Here is a 17,607-nt window from a genome sequence, read left to right as displayed (position 1 = left end):
GAACAAATAGGGAGGGAAGGAGGAACTAGTCATTTTGTGCCTTTGCCGATTTAGTTGTTCAACTTTGTTGAATGAGATTTTATTGTTTGTCACAAGACGATTCGTGCTGAACATCCATTACTTTGTGCCGACAGGTGCATGTTTCACAGCCGCTTTGAGAACCGACGGTCTAACTCTAAACTCATTTCTCAAACATTATTTATATTCTGCTATGAGTTAATGGCTTATGTGACAGCTATTAGTAACTTCAGGATATTTTGTTTTAATCTGCAGTCATGTTTAGCATCAACTATTATAAATGGAAACAGACAGTAGTACAAAGTTTCAAATTGAATGCTCAAATATAATTTGAGCATTTTGATGTCAACTTAGCTCCACAATTAATACAAATGCTTCACTGACAATAAAAATAAACAGATACATCTTAGTTTAAGTACAAAATGGTTTCTTTAGAGGTAGAAAATGATAGTAGGAAAGGACAAAGTAGCAATAAGTTTGAATTTTGGTGAATTGACCTGATGTCAGTGAGAGTCTAAAACTGAATTAATAAATCAGTGCTGATGCTGCACTTCATATTAAATATTAAACAAATATAACGTTAGAAATATTCTGTCCTTTTTCACTTCAGGTTACAAGAATCCTACTGAAGCAACGGCTTTTATTTATTTACACTACTGCTTTTCTATTACTTAATATTTAACAGCTTTTAATCAATTTTAATACAACCAATGCTTAAGACGTCCTTTAGAGAAAAGTCAGGATGTCACTTCAGACTGGGTAAATATGATGATATTTTTCAGCATTTGATTTTTAAACCAGGATCAAGAACAGGTATCTCTTTGGGTCATTTACGCAAGCATTTAAATTTGACAGGCTTCATGATTAAGAATCTTATGATTTTATCAGTAAAAAGGCTATTTAGATATTTTGACTCAAGTTCACATCTTCGAAGAAATAAACCAAAGTGCGTTTGTCTTCAGTTCAATTAATTTTTGGGCTGGTTGGTTTAGATTCCCTTTTTCTTATTTCAGTGAAAACATTTTCTGCCTTCTGAGTGCAGCATGTAAAGACAGCAGAGACATTCCCAAATAAAGCCGGTCCAGGTACAGATCACTGCCTACAATGATCATCAGCAGCGTGAAAGCAACAGAGCTGAAAAAAATGTGGCTTGAACACAGCAGCATTTTAGCATCTAGGGGAAGAAAATAACATAATTGTGATTCAGCTGTCATGCAGAACTCTGTTCCGGAGATACGTAATTATCATAACGTTCTGTCTGAGATGATTCAAATACACGATAATTGCATTCAGTCAGCACTCGAGTGCCAGCATGCATGACCCTGAGACAGCCTGTAGGGGTCAGACTGTCTCCACCTCCGTCAACATGCAGCTGGATTCAGACTGGGCTCACTGGGAGCGTGAAACCTCGACCGTAGCAATATTTGTATTGGGAAGAGCGGAGAAGAGCTTTAAATTAAAATGAGATTAGCCAAGAGACCTCAGGTGAAGATTATCTGATCTCATCAGAGGTTAGCTATTCATTTAAAACACTGACGATGAGGTCAAGGCCCCACGCTGGCAGGAGTGTGGAGAAGATCTGAGTGGTGCTGCTGTAGAAACGCCAAGCGGGCGGGTGCAGCTGAGCACAAGCTATCGCATGTTGGGGCTTTCACACCAACGCGCTTCTTTTTATCTGTTCTATCCGCCCTCTGACTGCTGCGACTTCCTGCGAGGAGTTAACCGGGGGGGGGAAGACGACGGGTCTTACCGATGCATTTCATGCTCAGATCCAAAGTCTTGCATATGTCGTTGTTGGACTGGGGCTGTTCAGAGGAGTTGGAGGATGGTGAGCCGGTGCCGTACAGCACCAGGGTGAACTGGGTCAGGGTGCCTAAAATGAGATGAGGAGATAAAAACAGAAATTAGAAGTAGGCCTGTCAGAAGCTGTAAGGCTGCCGCGCATCCCGGGGGATTCTGGTAATTGTATTCTCTTGATATTCCTGACAGAACATGACTCTGCGACACATTTCAACAGAGCAGCTCCCCTCTGTGACCAAGTTCAGTTACTGAAAGGATCTACACACAAAAAGACTAAATAGTAAGACTTTAGTGAATAACTCTGGACTAATGTACCTTTTTCTGGTTGTTTATCGAGTTGTGGGTGAAGCAGGTTTGTTTATTAAGCATTGAGAGTTGGATGTCAAATCCAAAGGCAAACATAAAAACACCTTTTTGCTTTAACTTATGCTGCCTCGTGTCCTCCTTGCACTGGTGACCTAGAAATTGTTCCCTGCCCACGATCCTGAGCCATCTTTCAATCCCTTAAAAGCACCTTGAGGAGATGAGGACAAAGGAGGCTTCAGGAGAAGCTTAGAGCTGAGAAATCAAAGGTGCATCCTTCCTTCAATGTTTTTTTTTTTTTTTTGACATTCTCCCCGAGATGATGCAGAAATGCGTATTAGTATAATGAAAACACCCACAAGTTGTTTACTTCGGTGTTCCCATGCAGAAGAACAGAAATCAACAGGTAAACTGGCTGCTGTAAGGCAACGCAGTTTAAACTAGACAGAGAGAGCAAAGGCACCTCGGCTTCAAGAGCCACTTGATCTCTAATCGCCTTGCGGTGAACCTTGACCCTCTTAGCCGAGGTCCAGACACAACAAATTACAATGAGTTAAAGAATCTTAAATAATGGCTGTCAGACCTATGTTTTTGTACATTTTAAAATTATTTTTACACATTGAAAAACTAAAAAAACAACTCAAGTCACATCAGTATCACAAAAAGGTGAACAGAAAAAACAAATCATCTTTGCATTTATTCAGTTCATTTTGAACCCTCCCTATACTTGGGTTTCAGACACAAATACTACTCTGTATGTAAAACTTTGTATTTCATTTTGTCCAATTCTTAAAGAATCCTTCCATACGTAAATTCACTGAAGAGGTCATTCTACACATTTCATAAATGTATTTAATGATTCCAATTCATTCCTCTTTTATTACAGGGTCCTTATTTTGCCATTTACTCATAATTGCAAAATGTTAGTTTTGTCAAATATTTGTCTGCTAAATTAGTTTACTACACATACTCCCAGGTGTGTGGGGTAAAAACCATATTCTATATTCTGAATAATGATTAAGTGAGTCGGTAACACTTTATTTGAAGGGGGGTGAATAAGACTGACATAACACCTGTCATAAACATGAATAAGCCTTCATGAATATCTATGACTGTTGTCAAAAATCATTACTGTTTAAACTTTACCTTTAATAACATAAAGATACTTAATTTTTAAAGTGCAATCAGTAATACTTTTATAACAAATTTATAGAAGTAATGATTTCTTGGTTAATGTCAAGTTGTCATAACAAAGACATTTTGAATAATGTCAACTTTGTATTAAAAGTGTCATAATTTACCGAATGACGCTTTATGACAACAGTCATAAATATTCATGAAGACTTATTCATGGCAGGAGTTATGTCATGTTTATAACGATGTCATGTCAGTCTTATTCACCCCCCCTTCAAATAAAGTGTTACCAGTGAATCATGCTAGCCAACTCCTGCCAATAAGGCTGGAGAACTTGACAAACCCAAAAAACATGAATGTGATCTGCCATATGGTTTCCACATTCCCTTCAACAACTGGCGTTTTGCTTGATTTCAGGTGTAATAAAAAAAATGAAAAATAGTGACGGTGAGGTATAGTTACAGGAATTTTATATCAAGCCATTCATCTTCAATTATAATTTCTCCTATTTCTTATTTTGATTTAATGTAAAATGCAGAAATTGTGTTAGGTTCCTGCAAAGATGAATATATTCTTTTGACTAATCGTGTGTTAATCTTACTTAATATTATGGCCGATTCTTATAAATCAAATAAATCAGATTTTACAAGTAGAAAGAAATCTGCTTTACCGTAGTCACTGGCGCCGGCGACATTCTCAATCTCCAGTCTCCACACGCCGCTGGGGTTCTCGTCCCAGGAGTGGGTAGTCATGAACGCCCAGTCGTTGAAACCCTCCGACGAGTAGTCATGAGGCCTGCAGGGAACCAAGGAAGCAACTGCGTTAAAAAGGTTTGTCCACTGGGACTGAATGCGTCCATATTGTGGCGTCGCTGGTACCTTGGGTGGAGCAGGGTGGAGCGCGTGCCGGCGGGACTAATGAGGTGGATGGCCAGGTTCCCCCTCCGGTTGTAAGTGAGGGTGAGCCGGGCCTGGACGTGCTCTAATGAGGTCACATAGCTGTCTGAGCCCAGGCAGGCATCCACGTTTTTGTCAATCGACAAATGGCTGCCAATGTTCCTGCGGGGCCATAACAGAGTCGGTCAGGAACAAACATCATCTTTGCTTCGTTGGATTTTTTTTATTTTTTTTATTAAAGTTTTTCTTTTGTCGCAAATTAGAAAACGGAGTAAGATTTGGCTGCTGTGAGGGACTGTGAAGGGTGAAGAGGATTAATGCCTTAGAACCTGTAGCACCGCTGTTCTCAGGCGGGTAAAGCATCAAACGCTCCTTCTTTCCTTCACCTCAAATCCTCTTAGGAGATTAGACACATCCACAACCGTTCTGAGGAGGACCGCAGCACCGGGCTTCGGATCCACAGATGTGAACATCTTTCAACAGCCGGAGTGATTCTTAAACCTCACATATTGCCTCAAAAACAAAGCCTGCCTCTAGTTTCGGTTCAAACATGTACACATATTTTAATCTCCATTAAAGGATTGCCTGCAGTAAAACACCTTTGACCCGTAAAGCAGCTTTACTTCGGAAAAGACATCTACAAGCTGAACTTAAAGCACAGTGGGGGAGTGATAAAATGCAGCTCTGTAACCTGTAATTAGTTTCTTTAAAACCGGAAAAAAATTACACGCACAATTTCTTTTCAAACCAGATCTGTAACCTGCAAATCATTTAGGATACAAGCTCTAAAAAGTCATCAAAGTCTGCTGCAACCAATGACAGCTCACACAGGGCCTGAGATCCTAATAAACATAAAGCAGTTGCCTTCCACTGTCACCACATGCTTCCTCTACAAATTGTCTAAATTTGTAAATGTTGCTAAAACCTTAGACACTTGAACTCACCGAGTTCCTTTAAATCCTGTTTTAAAAACACACCTGCTTAAAGTTACCTTTGACTCATAATAACTGGAACATGGACCAATATATATAATGTATATTTGCTTGATTTTGATCAAGCAAATATAGACGCATTTGACAAAATGAAATGTTTACCGCTTGCTTCACAGTTGGTTACTGTATGATGTTTTCATGGTGTGATGCATTTTGTTGCCAAAATATGCTATACAAATAACTTGACTTACTTCAATTCTTAGAGCTTCTTTAGATATAATTTATTAACCATTAGCATAAAAGTAAACTGGCTATCTGTACTGTACAATAATTAGGATCCTTGTTCTGCCATAAACTAAACTGATTTTTACTGATTTTGGACTGAACTGGATCGTGCATACAGTAATTGCATATGAATTTTTAAAGTGCCTAGAGATGTCATCTGCTGTAATTTAGTGCTGTATAAATAAACTAGATACTGGTAGGGCTCTTTAACCTTGTTTTATATAGTTATTTTCCTACTATGATTTGTTTTTTTAATAATCACCCCCTTTGAGCCATTTTCCCCAAAGGCAACACCTCTGTCTCCCTCTTCTGTCAGTGGGAGTAATTACACCCTTAATGGACGTGGTGGATATGAATAAGCCCCAACATAATGACGCTTGGCAGGCAGCACTTTAAAACACTGACTCTTGTCATAATGGTACCAAATGGTGGGAATTCAATATGAGGTATAAAGCAAACATTGAAGATATGAAGTTGATTTTTTTTCTCCCTTCTTGTGTTAAAGAATTTTATTTTTTTTAAATGTAATCAATCAAATGAAAAGCAGCAGATCAAGCCTCAACGGACAGAAATCGGTATCAGCCAGAAACTAATTCTTATTTCTTTTAAGTGTTTGTAAGACTTATTTTAGCAAACGAACGACAATTCTTTGAGCCAACCAAACGTGAGGCTTTGTGATGCTGCGGTTGGGTAACCTGGGAGAAACAGGAGAGTGTATCGAGACTATAAATCATCTGTTGAAAAGCTCCCAGAGAGCTTCCAGCTCATCCACCTGCTCTTTTCTCAAAATGCTCTCTCTCCCTTTTTACTCATGATTACTTGCAATCAGCATGTAAAATTCTCAGTAACAACAGAATGGATAAACCCATAAATTCATAACACATTCAGAGGTCACGAAGAGGGCATGAAATTCAGCTTATAACAAATCCAACCTTATTCAGTGGAGCTCAGAGGAGTTTTAGCAGTATTTTCTCCTTGGTTAAAAATCTATTTTTCAAGCATGAACACGGAAGCTGTCCGAATCACAGATTTTAGATAGCAGAGCAACAAACTGATGTTATTCAGCAAAACATTAAGAAGCCTTTTTGATGCGTTATCTATTACACAAGTACATCACTATCTGTGGCTGAGATAAATCCCTGCAATTATGGGCGAACAGACAATTTAATCAGATACAACTCTGTTCGCACAGCACTGCCAGCATGTAGTGGTAACAGGATAATTCCTTCTTCTAATCATTTTTTGCAAATCACTATTGATAAGCGAGTCAGCTAAAAACCTAGAATGTAAATTGAATAACCTGCAGCTCCCAGACTCGACCATCTGCTCAAACCCAGCGAGACGAGTGACAGCGAGAGCGTAATGAACAGAGCATGTCACACAGAGTTTAGTCTGTGTCATCAGGAAGAGGGGTGGTGGTGGTGGGGGGGGAGATGGCTGAAGAATAATACAGAACATGTAATTGGGAGAAGCCTGAGCTGACGAATGTCGGCGGAGGTTTTAATGAATGCCACCAGGTTGATGAAGATGAAGGCACAATATTTCACTGAATTGATGCATGAAGGCTCAATCAGACACAGACATCTCATTCACATGCATTTATGATGATGAAGCATTACAGCTTCACAAACTTGACTGATTCAACAAAATCCTGGGGCTGTTTTCCATGCTGAATCTACTCCATTGAAATTTTGTTGATTATTCTCCAAAGCAGTCATATTAATTCATTCTACGTGCAGCTACTCTTGCTTTCATCCTTTTCACTACAAATGTTGTGATCAATACAAAATGCAGACATAATGCTACAGTAAGTGCTCCCAGGAGCACATTTTGCTGAATCACACCTACTATGAAAATTGGCCAACTTGAACAGCTAATAACAGATTTGTTGTTTGAAATTAGTTTGCTCATTATTTTTTTGTCAAATGGATCTTTTTTTTTTTATGTTTATTATCTGAAATGTTCAAACGAATTCAGCACGGTGAGACCTGTGGTCATGTACAGCATACAAACCTCGGCTCAGTGAGAATGGAGATCACACACTTTCTCTGTGGCCCCACATTTGTCCATGTCTTCGCCTGTGATACAATTGCACTGGCATCAAGCAGACCGTATCCATATGAATGACTAACTGCAGAAACAAAGAGAGAACAGAGATGAGATTTTCAGAGATGTCCTGAAGGTCTGCGCTGGTCCAGTTTTAGACACAGATTTCAACTTGATGCACGTTTTTAGTTCTCGTTCCATGGTCACGTTTTAGCATGTCTTTTTAGCATGAAGACTTTTGTGATTGCATTGATTGCACTTTTGGGCATCAGGTCAAAAGATCATCATCTCTAGGTTAAAGCATTGGTTGGACATCAAAGATCCTGTCTTTTTGATGCATCACCAACAACTTCTTACGTTTGCCTTGGAGGTGCCACAAGGCTCCTTTGTCAGATCAGCTCTTTTTTTCTGTTTTCTCACCAGAATCATAACATTTCTTTTCATTTCTTTGAAGACTGCCAGGTTTTCTGTCCACTAAAGATCTTTGCTGACTGCTCTGATATCAGGAGATAATTGGAATCGGATTTCTCAGTCTTCATCACAATAAGACTTAAGTAAGGCTGTTCAGGTTCAGTCTCACCAGCAAATGCTTCAGCTTTGCCTCCCAAACCTCACTGGAGTAAATCAAATATTGAGGTGTGAGAATGGAGTCTTCTCAGACTCGATAGTCACGTTAAATGCACTGGTAAAATCCTGTTATTTCCAGTTTAATTGGTTGTCAACGATGAGTGTGTATTCTCTCTTGATGAAACACCGAAACACTAATCCTGCTTTTATAAGACTGTGTCTTGATTGCTGTAATGCTTCTTTGTGGAATTAGTCCATTTTCCATTTTTCATTTACAACTGCGAGCAAATGCCTGCAGTTGATTTTTAACTGGTACAAGCAAAAAAAAAAAAGGGAGCCTGTTTCTCCACTTTTGGCACCCCTTTCCCTGGCTTTTTTTTACTGCATTTCCTTTTTTTTTGTCTTTAAGCCTCTTAACAGTTGTGCTCCATTTTATCTGTCTGAACTGCTGCATTCTAATGTACCGTCTCATTCCCTCAGGTCAGAAGACCAGATGCTTTTATGTGTTCCAAAGATGTGATGAAACCTCAGAGGATGTAGAGATTTTCCTGTTGGAGATCCAAAACTGTGGAAGGCTTTGGTTTTGTATCAAGCAGGTAAATTTTCTTATGGTTTCTAAATCTCTGACTTTTAATCCAGTGTGAATTACTGACAGCGTCTTCAAGTTCATTTCCTCTCCATTCTACTTGTTCTAATCCTAGACTATTTTTTTTCTTCATAACATCCGGTGTTCCTGTGTGATTTATTTCTTATGTTTGGTTTAACTGTGCAGCACTTCAGTCAACATGTTTTACTTTTAACTGATTATAAACAAAAGACTATGGCACTGTATATAAAGTATTGTGAAAAAGTTTTAGGCAGGTGTGAACAACTGATGCGGACTAAGAATACTTTCAACACTGGAAGTGTCTAATTATTTTCACCATGTCTTTGCCTGTGATATAATTGCACTGGCATCAAGCAGGCTAAGTAAGCAGTGAAGTAAATTACCAAAAGAAAAATCTAAATCAGCAATATTTGGCGTAATCACCCATTAAGACAGCATCAACTTTTCAAGGTATTCTTCAAGTTTTTTTTTTTTTTGAAGAAACACACTGGGTCGGTTGTTGCAAACACCTCTCAGAACTAACCACATATTTGCTGTGGATGTAAGCTTTCTCAGCTCTTCTGTGCCTTCCTGATGGAATTGGACAATCCGTGATAATCTTGCAGCATCTGTCAGCCTTGAGTCCACCAAATATTGTGACCAAATCAGATGCAGCAAAAAACGTGTAAGAAACAAGCACCATGCTTCACTGTTGCCTACAGACACTCATTACTGTACTGCTCTCTGACCATTTGGTGAACAAACTGCCTTCAGCTGCAGCCAGATACTGGCAGATTTCTGAATCATGAGTACAAAGCACCTGCTGCCATTTTTTTTCTTGACCCCAATTGGGAGTCTTCCAGCCTCATACCATGTGAACGAATATGGCGTTTTCCTCTCTAACTCTCTCTTAATACCCACATCTGATCATACTTCTCTGAAAAGTAGATGCAACTCGAACTAACTTGTGATTGATTTAAGACTTACCAAACAAAAACAGATTATATTTCTGTACCTTTGCGTCCAACTCCATTGGTTCTCCAGTCATTGGCGAGCAGGTGAGCAGGCCGAGAAGTTTGCACAACCAGATGCTGCATGTCCCTCCAGGTGAGGTTTTTACTGGAACAAATGGAAATGGATGTTGGCACGTAAAAAAGGCACATACAGGCTAACATGTATAATAATACACGCTCTAGCTTGTAAATCAAGCTGAAGCTCCCAAAGATCAGGCTGCAGTTTTAACTTGCAGGTGGACAAATTATAAACAATGAGCTCAGTGTCCAGGCAGTCTCTTAAATCTTCAGCCAGCATGTGGTTTGAGGCTCATTTCAGCCCTTTGGCAAAACAAAGAAAAACTGATGAGTCTCTATTGTTATTCTTTCCTGCAGAACACTAAGATTTAACCGGCAAAAAAAGGGGTAAACACAGTCAGAGCCCGATTTGTCTCCCTTTCATTAACCTCATACAAGCTTTAAATTCATTATTGCTTTTTACTGCGGATTTGGCTTAAATGACGGCATTTTACAAAGTAACTCCAGCTAAACCCTTTCTCATCAAATTCATTTCCATCTACAGTTTTTCCCCTCAATCATTTCACTCTGCTGCAAGACTAATTACTTACATCCAGCCTTGTGCTGAACATATTTTATGACCGTCCATTAGTGCTGGGTGACCAGATAAGAATGATTAGCGCTCCGAGCTATTTGTAAAAGCACAATTTAAATATGCGGCAGGACGGCTTAAATAACTTTATATTTTAATTTTAAAAAATTGAAAAACAGCATCAAAATGAACGCTGGCAACACCAGCAGAGGTGACTTAATCCAACACGAAGGCTTTTAAAAAGTATCAATTTATTACTCTTTTTGAAATATTCACACTTTCTTTGCTGTCGGGAGTTTTCGAGCCACATGGCAGGAACTGATAACAATTGGCCATTAATTCAAGCTGCTTTGAAATCGAATTTACTCAAACTAAAAACTCTCAAACTGTCCCTATAAAAATGAATGCACAACTTAACGAGCTTGTGTACACATTTTTTAATTTTTTTCCCCTTTTTGTGCATTAGATTTACTTGATTCAAATTAACCTGAGTCAATACGTCAGAATTTAAATGAGGCAGTGCAGCTCACGGTCCAAACTCATAGAAAAGTGGTGATAAACACTTACTTGGCTTCTAGGGCGAGAGCGATGATCCCAGCAGCCAGTGGGGCGGAGGCAGAGGTGCCGGTGTGAGAGTCGGTACATTTGGATTTGAGGTCTGTTGTTACCTGAGGAAGAGAAGCGAAAAGCTGAGCAGATTGCTCCGTTCTGACAGTGCTGTGAAAATATATTAGCCGCCTTTACATTTGCTTCTTTTTTTTTTGTTGCCATTTTCACTCACTTAAAAGTTTCAAACTAAATTTAACTAACACAGAGAATCAGCATAAAATGTCTCCTTTAAAAAACCAGTTGTGCCACCTGTGTTGGCAACAGCAGGCATCAAGAGTTATGATGACAGACGAGATTTTTTACGTCACTGTGGAGAAATTATGACCCACTCTTGTTATAGTTATTTTACTTCAGAAGTTTTTCCATAAGTGATGACCTGTACATACAATACCAAAGCAATCAGATGTAGGTCTAGGCTTTGACTAAGCCATTTTAAAACCGTCACATATTTGAGCTACACACCTAATGGTGTGTTTCAGATTACTGTCTTGCTGCTTAACCCAAGAGTGCTTGATTTTAAGGCGACAAAGCGATGAGTGAACATTCTGATAATAATTAAAGGATCCATTAACTCTGGCAAGTCATTCACATATTGAAACAGCAGCAAAGCCACAGATTATTACACTCTCAGCAATATGTTTGACTGTCATATTAATGTATTTTTTCCTCTTAGTTTTACGCCATATGTAACGAGGCACACCGTTTCCATTAAGTTCTTCTTTTGTGTGGTCAGTCCACAGAACATTTAGGAATAAAAAAAAAAAGTATTTCTCAGGTCCAAGATGCCTGTTTGTGTTCACTAAGCAGTGGTTTTCACTTTGGAAATCTTCCCTGGACGCCCTTTCTGCCCAGTCTGTTTTGTTTTATTGAATCGTGAACACTGACCTTAACTGAGGCAAATGAGGCCCGCAGTGCTTTAGATGTTGTTCTGGTTCTTTTGTGACTTCCTGGTTGAATCCAAATTGCTCCTTGGAGTAATTTTGGCCACTGTTAGAGGCTTACACTCTGTAACCCTTTCCAAACTAAGATATCAATGAGTTGGTTTCTGATCTGATCTTATGTTTATTTAGATAAGTGCATGACATCTTGCATTTTAAGATCCTTTAGCCTACTTCATGTCGCCAGAAAGGTTATATTCAAGTATTTTTCTTTATTATAAAGGCCTACAAAACAAAACAAAAAAAGTCTGGGTGTGGCCCGGAAAATGTAATCAATGTTGCTAATCACAACTAAAGGTTTGAAAAAGTAGCAAGTAATTTTTCAAAAAGGGCCAGGTTACTTTGGAAAGCTTTGTTCCTCTAATAAATAAAATCATCATTTGAAAACTGCGTTAGTGCAAGTATACTATATAATAACGCTATATTACAGACGCTAAACATTCGTACAAGCCGACTTGCGCATTAAAAATGTATTTGCAGAATTCCCTTCAAATAACCAGATAACATAGAATTGGCCTCAGTAAAATGAATAAAATCCTTTACTCCTCACCAGATTCTCATATGTTATCCCATACTGCTTGTATTTGCTAGAGGCAAGAATCATCAAACGCATAAAGAAGCAGAAGGTTAAAAGTAAAAAGCCGCCAGCTAGAAAATCAAACTGTGGAAAGCATGTGCTCTCCTTCTCTTTAAGAGAGACTCCTTTTAGAATGAACTGCTTCAGCAGACATCCCCTAAGTGATCCACAGCGGAGGGTTGTGGATTCACTGGCCAGCTCCCAGATGTTAATATCTCCCACCGCAAGAATAAAAAGTAAGTTGCTGCAGAAGCAGAGAATTTTTTCAAAGAAAAGTCTGTCTCCAATGGTACAAAAAAAGACTTTTCATATGTCAGAAGTCTTGCATATGAAAGGCCTGCTGTCCTGCAGGATGATGCAAAAGAAGAGGTCTGTCTGTTACTATACAAGACCGATAAAATAAAAGCAGGAGATATTTCCACAGGCTTTATAAAATGATTATTCTAAATAATAAAAACTGGGATAGTTTTGATATTTCTAGAAGCAGCCCCCTTGCTTCATTTGGTTTCTAGTTTGGTTTCCAAAACAAAACAAAAAATATTAAGATCAAAATATTCTCTCTGGTATAACCTCAGAGATGTCAACATTTCTCCTCTTCTCCAGCTCTTTGTTTGAAAGTTCATGAGTGGCATCATAATTAACTCGGTACATCACAGACACATTATGGGACCAGCCACATGTCATGAAGTTGTCATCGGCTGCCTGTCAAGCTCTTCACGCTGCATGGCTGCATGCTATAAAGAGGCAGTCTGTGTGTGTGTGTGCGTGCGTGCGTGCGTACTGGTGTGTGCATGTGTAAGAAAGAGATTTAATGCTTGTCACAAGAATGTTAAGCAGAAACAGATTTGATGGATAGAGCTCCAGCAGTTTGCTATGAACTTTTTAATGACTCAAAGCAGCACGAGGTCTGAAGAAAAGGTATGTAGCAATTGCAACAATTAACTGTTGGTTGAAATGGAGAAAAAGCTGCTGCAATCAATTTGACGATGGGTTAATGTACTAAAAAAAAAACTTGTTAATCAGTTAATACTTCAATTTACTTGCTAGTAAGGTAAATATCCAAAGTGATTGATTTCAGAATGAGTCGGTATTTTCTACCGTTAAGAATTACATTAAACAGGAAATACAGGTTCAATTATAAATGTACATTTATAGTATTTTCTCTAGTTCCTCCCTTTCAGCAGCAATCATAAAATTAGCAACAACCTGACCAAATTTGATCATTTAAGTCTTGAGTTATCTTAATATCTTTTTTCAAAAGCATTTATTCATCCATACCGATGACATGTCAGTGAAAGTGTACATCAGTTTACATTCTTCAATCCATCCATTTTTGCCTGTCTTGAAATTTGAATCCGGTTTAGGCAAACCCTGCTTTTCCGAAGGGACACTGAGGCATTTCCAAGACATTCAACAGATATAATCTGTCTACATTTGCTTCCTGCCAGTCAATTTGGACACTCCTAAGCTAAGAAATGTCAGGTCTACTGGATGCCTGAACCCATTTAGAATCACTCCTTTCAATTTGGAGGAAAAACAACTTTTCCCTAGTGATTGTGCTTCTCTGCATCGTCCTCTAAACATCCTCAGAAGAGCAACACCCTTGTTTAATTTTGTTGCAGACGGAGAAACAATCTGAGGTTTAATCTCTGGCTCTGGTAGCAAACAGGACTAGACTGCAAACTTACGGCAGGGCTGCAACTCACCGGCGTAATCAAAGATGCAGATGAAAAACAATCCGTTTGTCTTTTTAACATTTAAACATAGGTCAAACTTTTCCCCAAAAAATTACTGTGTGTGAAGATAGTTCCCTGTCTGAAGTCCGCAGCAGAATCTGCGTGCGTCTGTGTGTGCTGCACACATCAGCTGTGTTTAACTCCACGGTGGATAAAGCGTCTGACTCACTGAAAAAGAATTCTGGTTATTCTGATTTCTCAAACACCGAAGTGGTCGAAAATATGGAAACGTGGTCACTCAGCAATTCATTATGGGGGAAAACAAGCAGAGAAAATATTTAAACATACAAAGTGTGGACATCTGCTTTCAATATCGCCATGAAAAATGAAGACAAAGTAATCACCTTACAAAAAACTTTTTTGTCTAGATTGAAACAGTCCAAACAAGTTCACAGGCTAAAGCGACAAAAACAGTTTGTGTTCCCTGCTAATATCTGAATATTATCCGTTAATAACTCTGGGAGGGGGAAGTTGAAACTTCAGTTTCTGCACTACTGAAGGCTTCACACTAAGCGCCTTGTAGCTGGAACATTTTTTGGTAACACTTTATTTGAAGGGGGGTGAATAAGACTGACATGATGCCGTCATAAACATGACATAACACCCGTCATGAACATGAATAAGCCTTCATGAATATTTATGACTGTTGTCATAAAGCGTCATTCGGTAAATCATGACACTTTTAATACAAAGTTGACATTATTCAAAATGTCTTTGTTATGACAACTTGACATTAACCAAGAAATAATTACTGATAAATTTATTACAAAAGTATTACTGATTGCACTTTAAAAATTAGGTATCTTTATGTTATTAAAGGTAAAGTTTAAACAGTAATGATTTCTTATCATCCTGACAAAGTTGTCAGAAATGACAGCAGGTCCTCTTTGAAACCACTCAGCAGAGAAAGGATGGAGGAGCTCAAAGTAAAGTCAGAGCTTTTGTGCGACAGAAACATGAAAAGGCAGACAAACGCAGAGGACCCGCTACCCTCGGCCCCAACTCACAATCTGTTTCTCATTGATGTTCCCCGAGCTGTAGGTGGTGGCGAGGGTGGAGGAGCAGGCCTCGCTGTACCAGGGGACGTTGCCGTTCTGCGTGGTGCTGCTGATGGACAGAGTGTAAATGCTGTTGGTGTAGCCGTCACAGTTACAGCTGTCCTTCTCCCTTCCTCCGTTCCCAGAGGCCCACACGAATATGGAGCCCAAACCGCCACGACCCTGAGGAGCAGAAAACACGCTTACTTAAATGCAGACTTAAAGGTTTATCACGATACTTTGCAATAGTGTTGTGATAACAATAAAAACTATTTATCACATCCTTTTTCAGATAACTGTATGCCACAGTAAACATTGCCCCACAAACACAAATAATGCTCTTGGAAAAGATTCCCATTTGTAATGTGCTTCTTTACAACACCTGTGATTCGTATCGCTAAACTACACATGGTGACTGTGTTTTCACATTTATTGGCATTCATTGATACTTTCAATGGACAAACAGCAAAAAAAATAGTAAAGTTGTCAATCATAGCAATAGGGACAGTGTTGGGGGGTTTTAAACATTATAAATAGGAATGTATCGCGACAACAATAAATCAAAACACTTATAAGAAATCTATTACAATAAATGATAAATGACACGGTAAATGCCCACCCTACTGAACACGCGTCCTTTTAATTACCTCGCAGACCCACAACAGACAAAGAAGAAGAGATTCTCATTCAAACTTTAATACAAATCCCAATTACAGGAGGGTGACTGTATCCTGGGCCGTCCCTCAGAGAGGTCCCATTAAAACCCAGTGTACATCGCCGGGGCCAAGGTGGTCACTCAGTAAATTGCAAAGAGCTAAGTATCACATGACAGCAATGCAATACATAACGACTCAAAATGACAACAGCTCATTGTAATAAATCATATAACCTCTCAGCCTTTAAAGTGCAATAATTTTCATCTAAGAGCTGCTTTATTGTATTGAGTGGCACCATCTCTCCATGTGTTGATCAATTCCAGCGATGCACCACCCACTCCACTATCTGACAGCGCTGTCACAATGCCAATTATCTTAGTAGTCAGTGTCAGCGCTTCCAATCAGCTTTGTGGGACATGCTTTGAATCCTACAGCCTCACAGCAAGAGACAAAGCGAGCAGAGACAGTGTGAGGAGCAATCTGTATTCTTATAATTCTGTTGACTTGTTCATTTCTCATGTGGTCCCAATGTGCCAAACACAAAGAGCTGCGATCAGCAACAAGACTGTCGACATCACAATATGCATCTTTTCATGTTTAATATTCAGACTGTTACTGTTCGACGCAGACAGACTGGCTTTTAGTATTAATCTCCTGAAATCTCCAATGTTTGTGCATATATATATAGACATTAGAGTTTAATTGGGAATATTTAATCATTCAAACCTGAAGTGAATATTTATCATTTGGAAGGCCAACTTTATTATAATAAATAGTCTTTCAAAAATACCCAACACAGTTGTTCAGATGACAACACCGCTTTAAAACAAATGGGGAGCTGAGGGAGGGGGAACCTGCCGGAGACGGTTTTTTGTTTCCTCATTCTCCCCGATTGTCCTCGCTGGTGGCTTTTAGAGGACATTTCTTCCTATTTGGGAAGGCCAGGGTCAAAAACTGCTTTGTCCCTCTTGCTGGTGTCCTCTCATGCCTGAACAGTTCAATTACTTACTGGTGAAAGGAGGCAATACAGAGGCAGTAAATAATTCTGCCCCACACAGACACAATCATACACCCACATCAGTGACTCCTCGAAGAAAGGCTTCCTTGGCCAGTTTAGCAGGTCCATCGACTGTTTTGCCGTCGTCCTCTGGGCCCCAGCTGGCGCTGTAGATGTCGATATGCTGCGGGTTCAGACTGAGAGACTGGGCCTCCACCATGTCGGTCACTTCTCCATCCAGCATGCGCACTCCTGCAGCCAGGTTGACAGCAAGTAGAAATGGTAGTTTTATATGAATATCTAATGCACGCAAATCACCAGCTTTATATGATTTATAGTCAAAGATCCCCCGTCTTCAAACGGGGTTAATCCAACTTTAGATGAACACCACATGGCCCCATTTCATTAACGTTATTTAGTTAATAAAAACTAAGCCAAGGTGCCGAAGCAGTGTGTAAAAGAGCTGATTACATATTTAATACTGTCACTGGAATTAGGAGGATAAGCAGCAGCCAGGAAATCCGATTAACTCATCGTCAGCCAGTGAGAACCTCTATAAATGGTAAAAGTTTTGGCAGTTTGCTGCTTTGGTGCATTAAGATGAGTCAACGAAATGACAAGGAGTAAAAACTTCAGCAATCTAAGAGGAGCTGTTGGTGCAGCTTATAAATCAGGGAAGGCTTTTACGGGCATTTTAAAATGGTATAGAGTCTTTTAACAGATGCATCTCAATAAATTAGATAATGATTTACTTTAGCTACACTTTAAAGAGAACCTTGTGAATTACAAGCATTCAACACACTTCTAGTGATACATATTTTATTTGATATTTTTGATGATTAAGGCTTGCAGTTGTAACTATTAAATATAACAACTATGTTTCTCAGA

At 39.1% G+C, this 17,607-nt stretch overlaps 1 protein-coding gene across 3 annotated transcripts in view; it reads right to left on the bottom strand.

Moving 5' to 3' along the window:
• The window catches only part of furina (furin (paired basic amino acid cleaving enzyme) a), an 82,297-nt gene that overhangs the window by 5,311 nt on the left and 59,379 nt on the right, over positions 1–17,607 (bottom strand). For all 3 annotated transcript variants that reach the window (XM_008405438.3, XM_008405439.3, XM_008405441.3), the window contains exons 8-15: positions 16,799–16,971; positions 15,037–15,249; positions 10,737–10,837; positions 9,583–9,686; positions 7,382–7,499; positions 4,134–4,313; positions 3,926–4,050; positions 1,769–1,891 (exon numbers count right to left, since the gene is read on the bottom strand). In XM_008405438.3, coding sequence (XP_008403660.1) covers positions 1,769–1,891; positions 3,926–4,050; positions 4,134–4,313; positions 7,382–7,499; positions 9,583–9,686; positions 10,737–10,837; positions 15,037–15,249; positions 16,799–16,971 — 1,137 coding nt within the window. The remainder of the gene's footprint in view (positions 1–1,768; positions 1,892–3,925; positions 4,051–4,133; positions 4,314–7,381; positions 7,500–9,582; positions 9,687–10,736; positions 10,838–15,036; positions 15,250–16,798; positions 16,972–17,607) is intronic.

The sequence above is a fragment of the Poecilia reticulata genome, chromosome 3 (assembly GCF_904066995.2).
Source record: "Poecilia reticulata chromosome 3, P_reticulata-male-v2, whole genome shotgun sequence".
In the NCBI taxonomy this organism is placed as follows: domain Eukaryota; kingdom Metazoa; phylum Chordata; class Actinopteri; order Cyprinodontiformes; family Poeciliidae; genus Poecilia; species Poecilia reticulata.
This window is presented reverse-complemented; position numbering and strand designations above follow the sequence as displayed.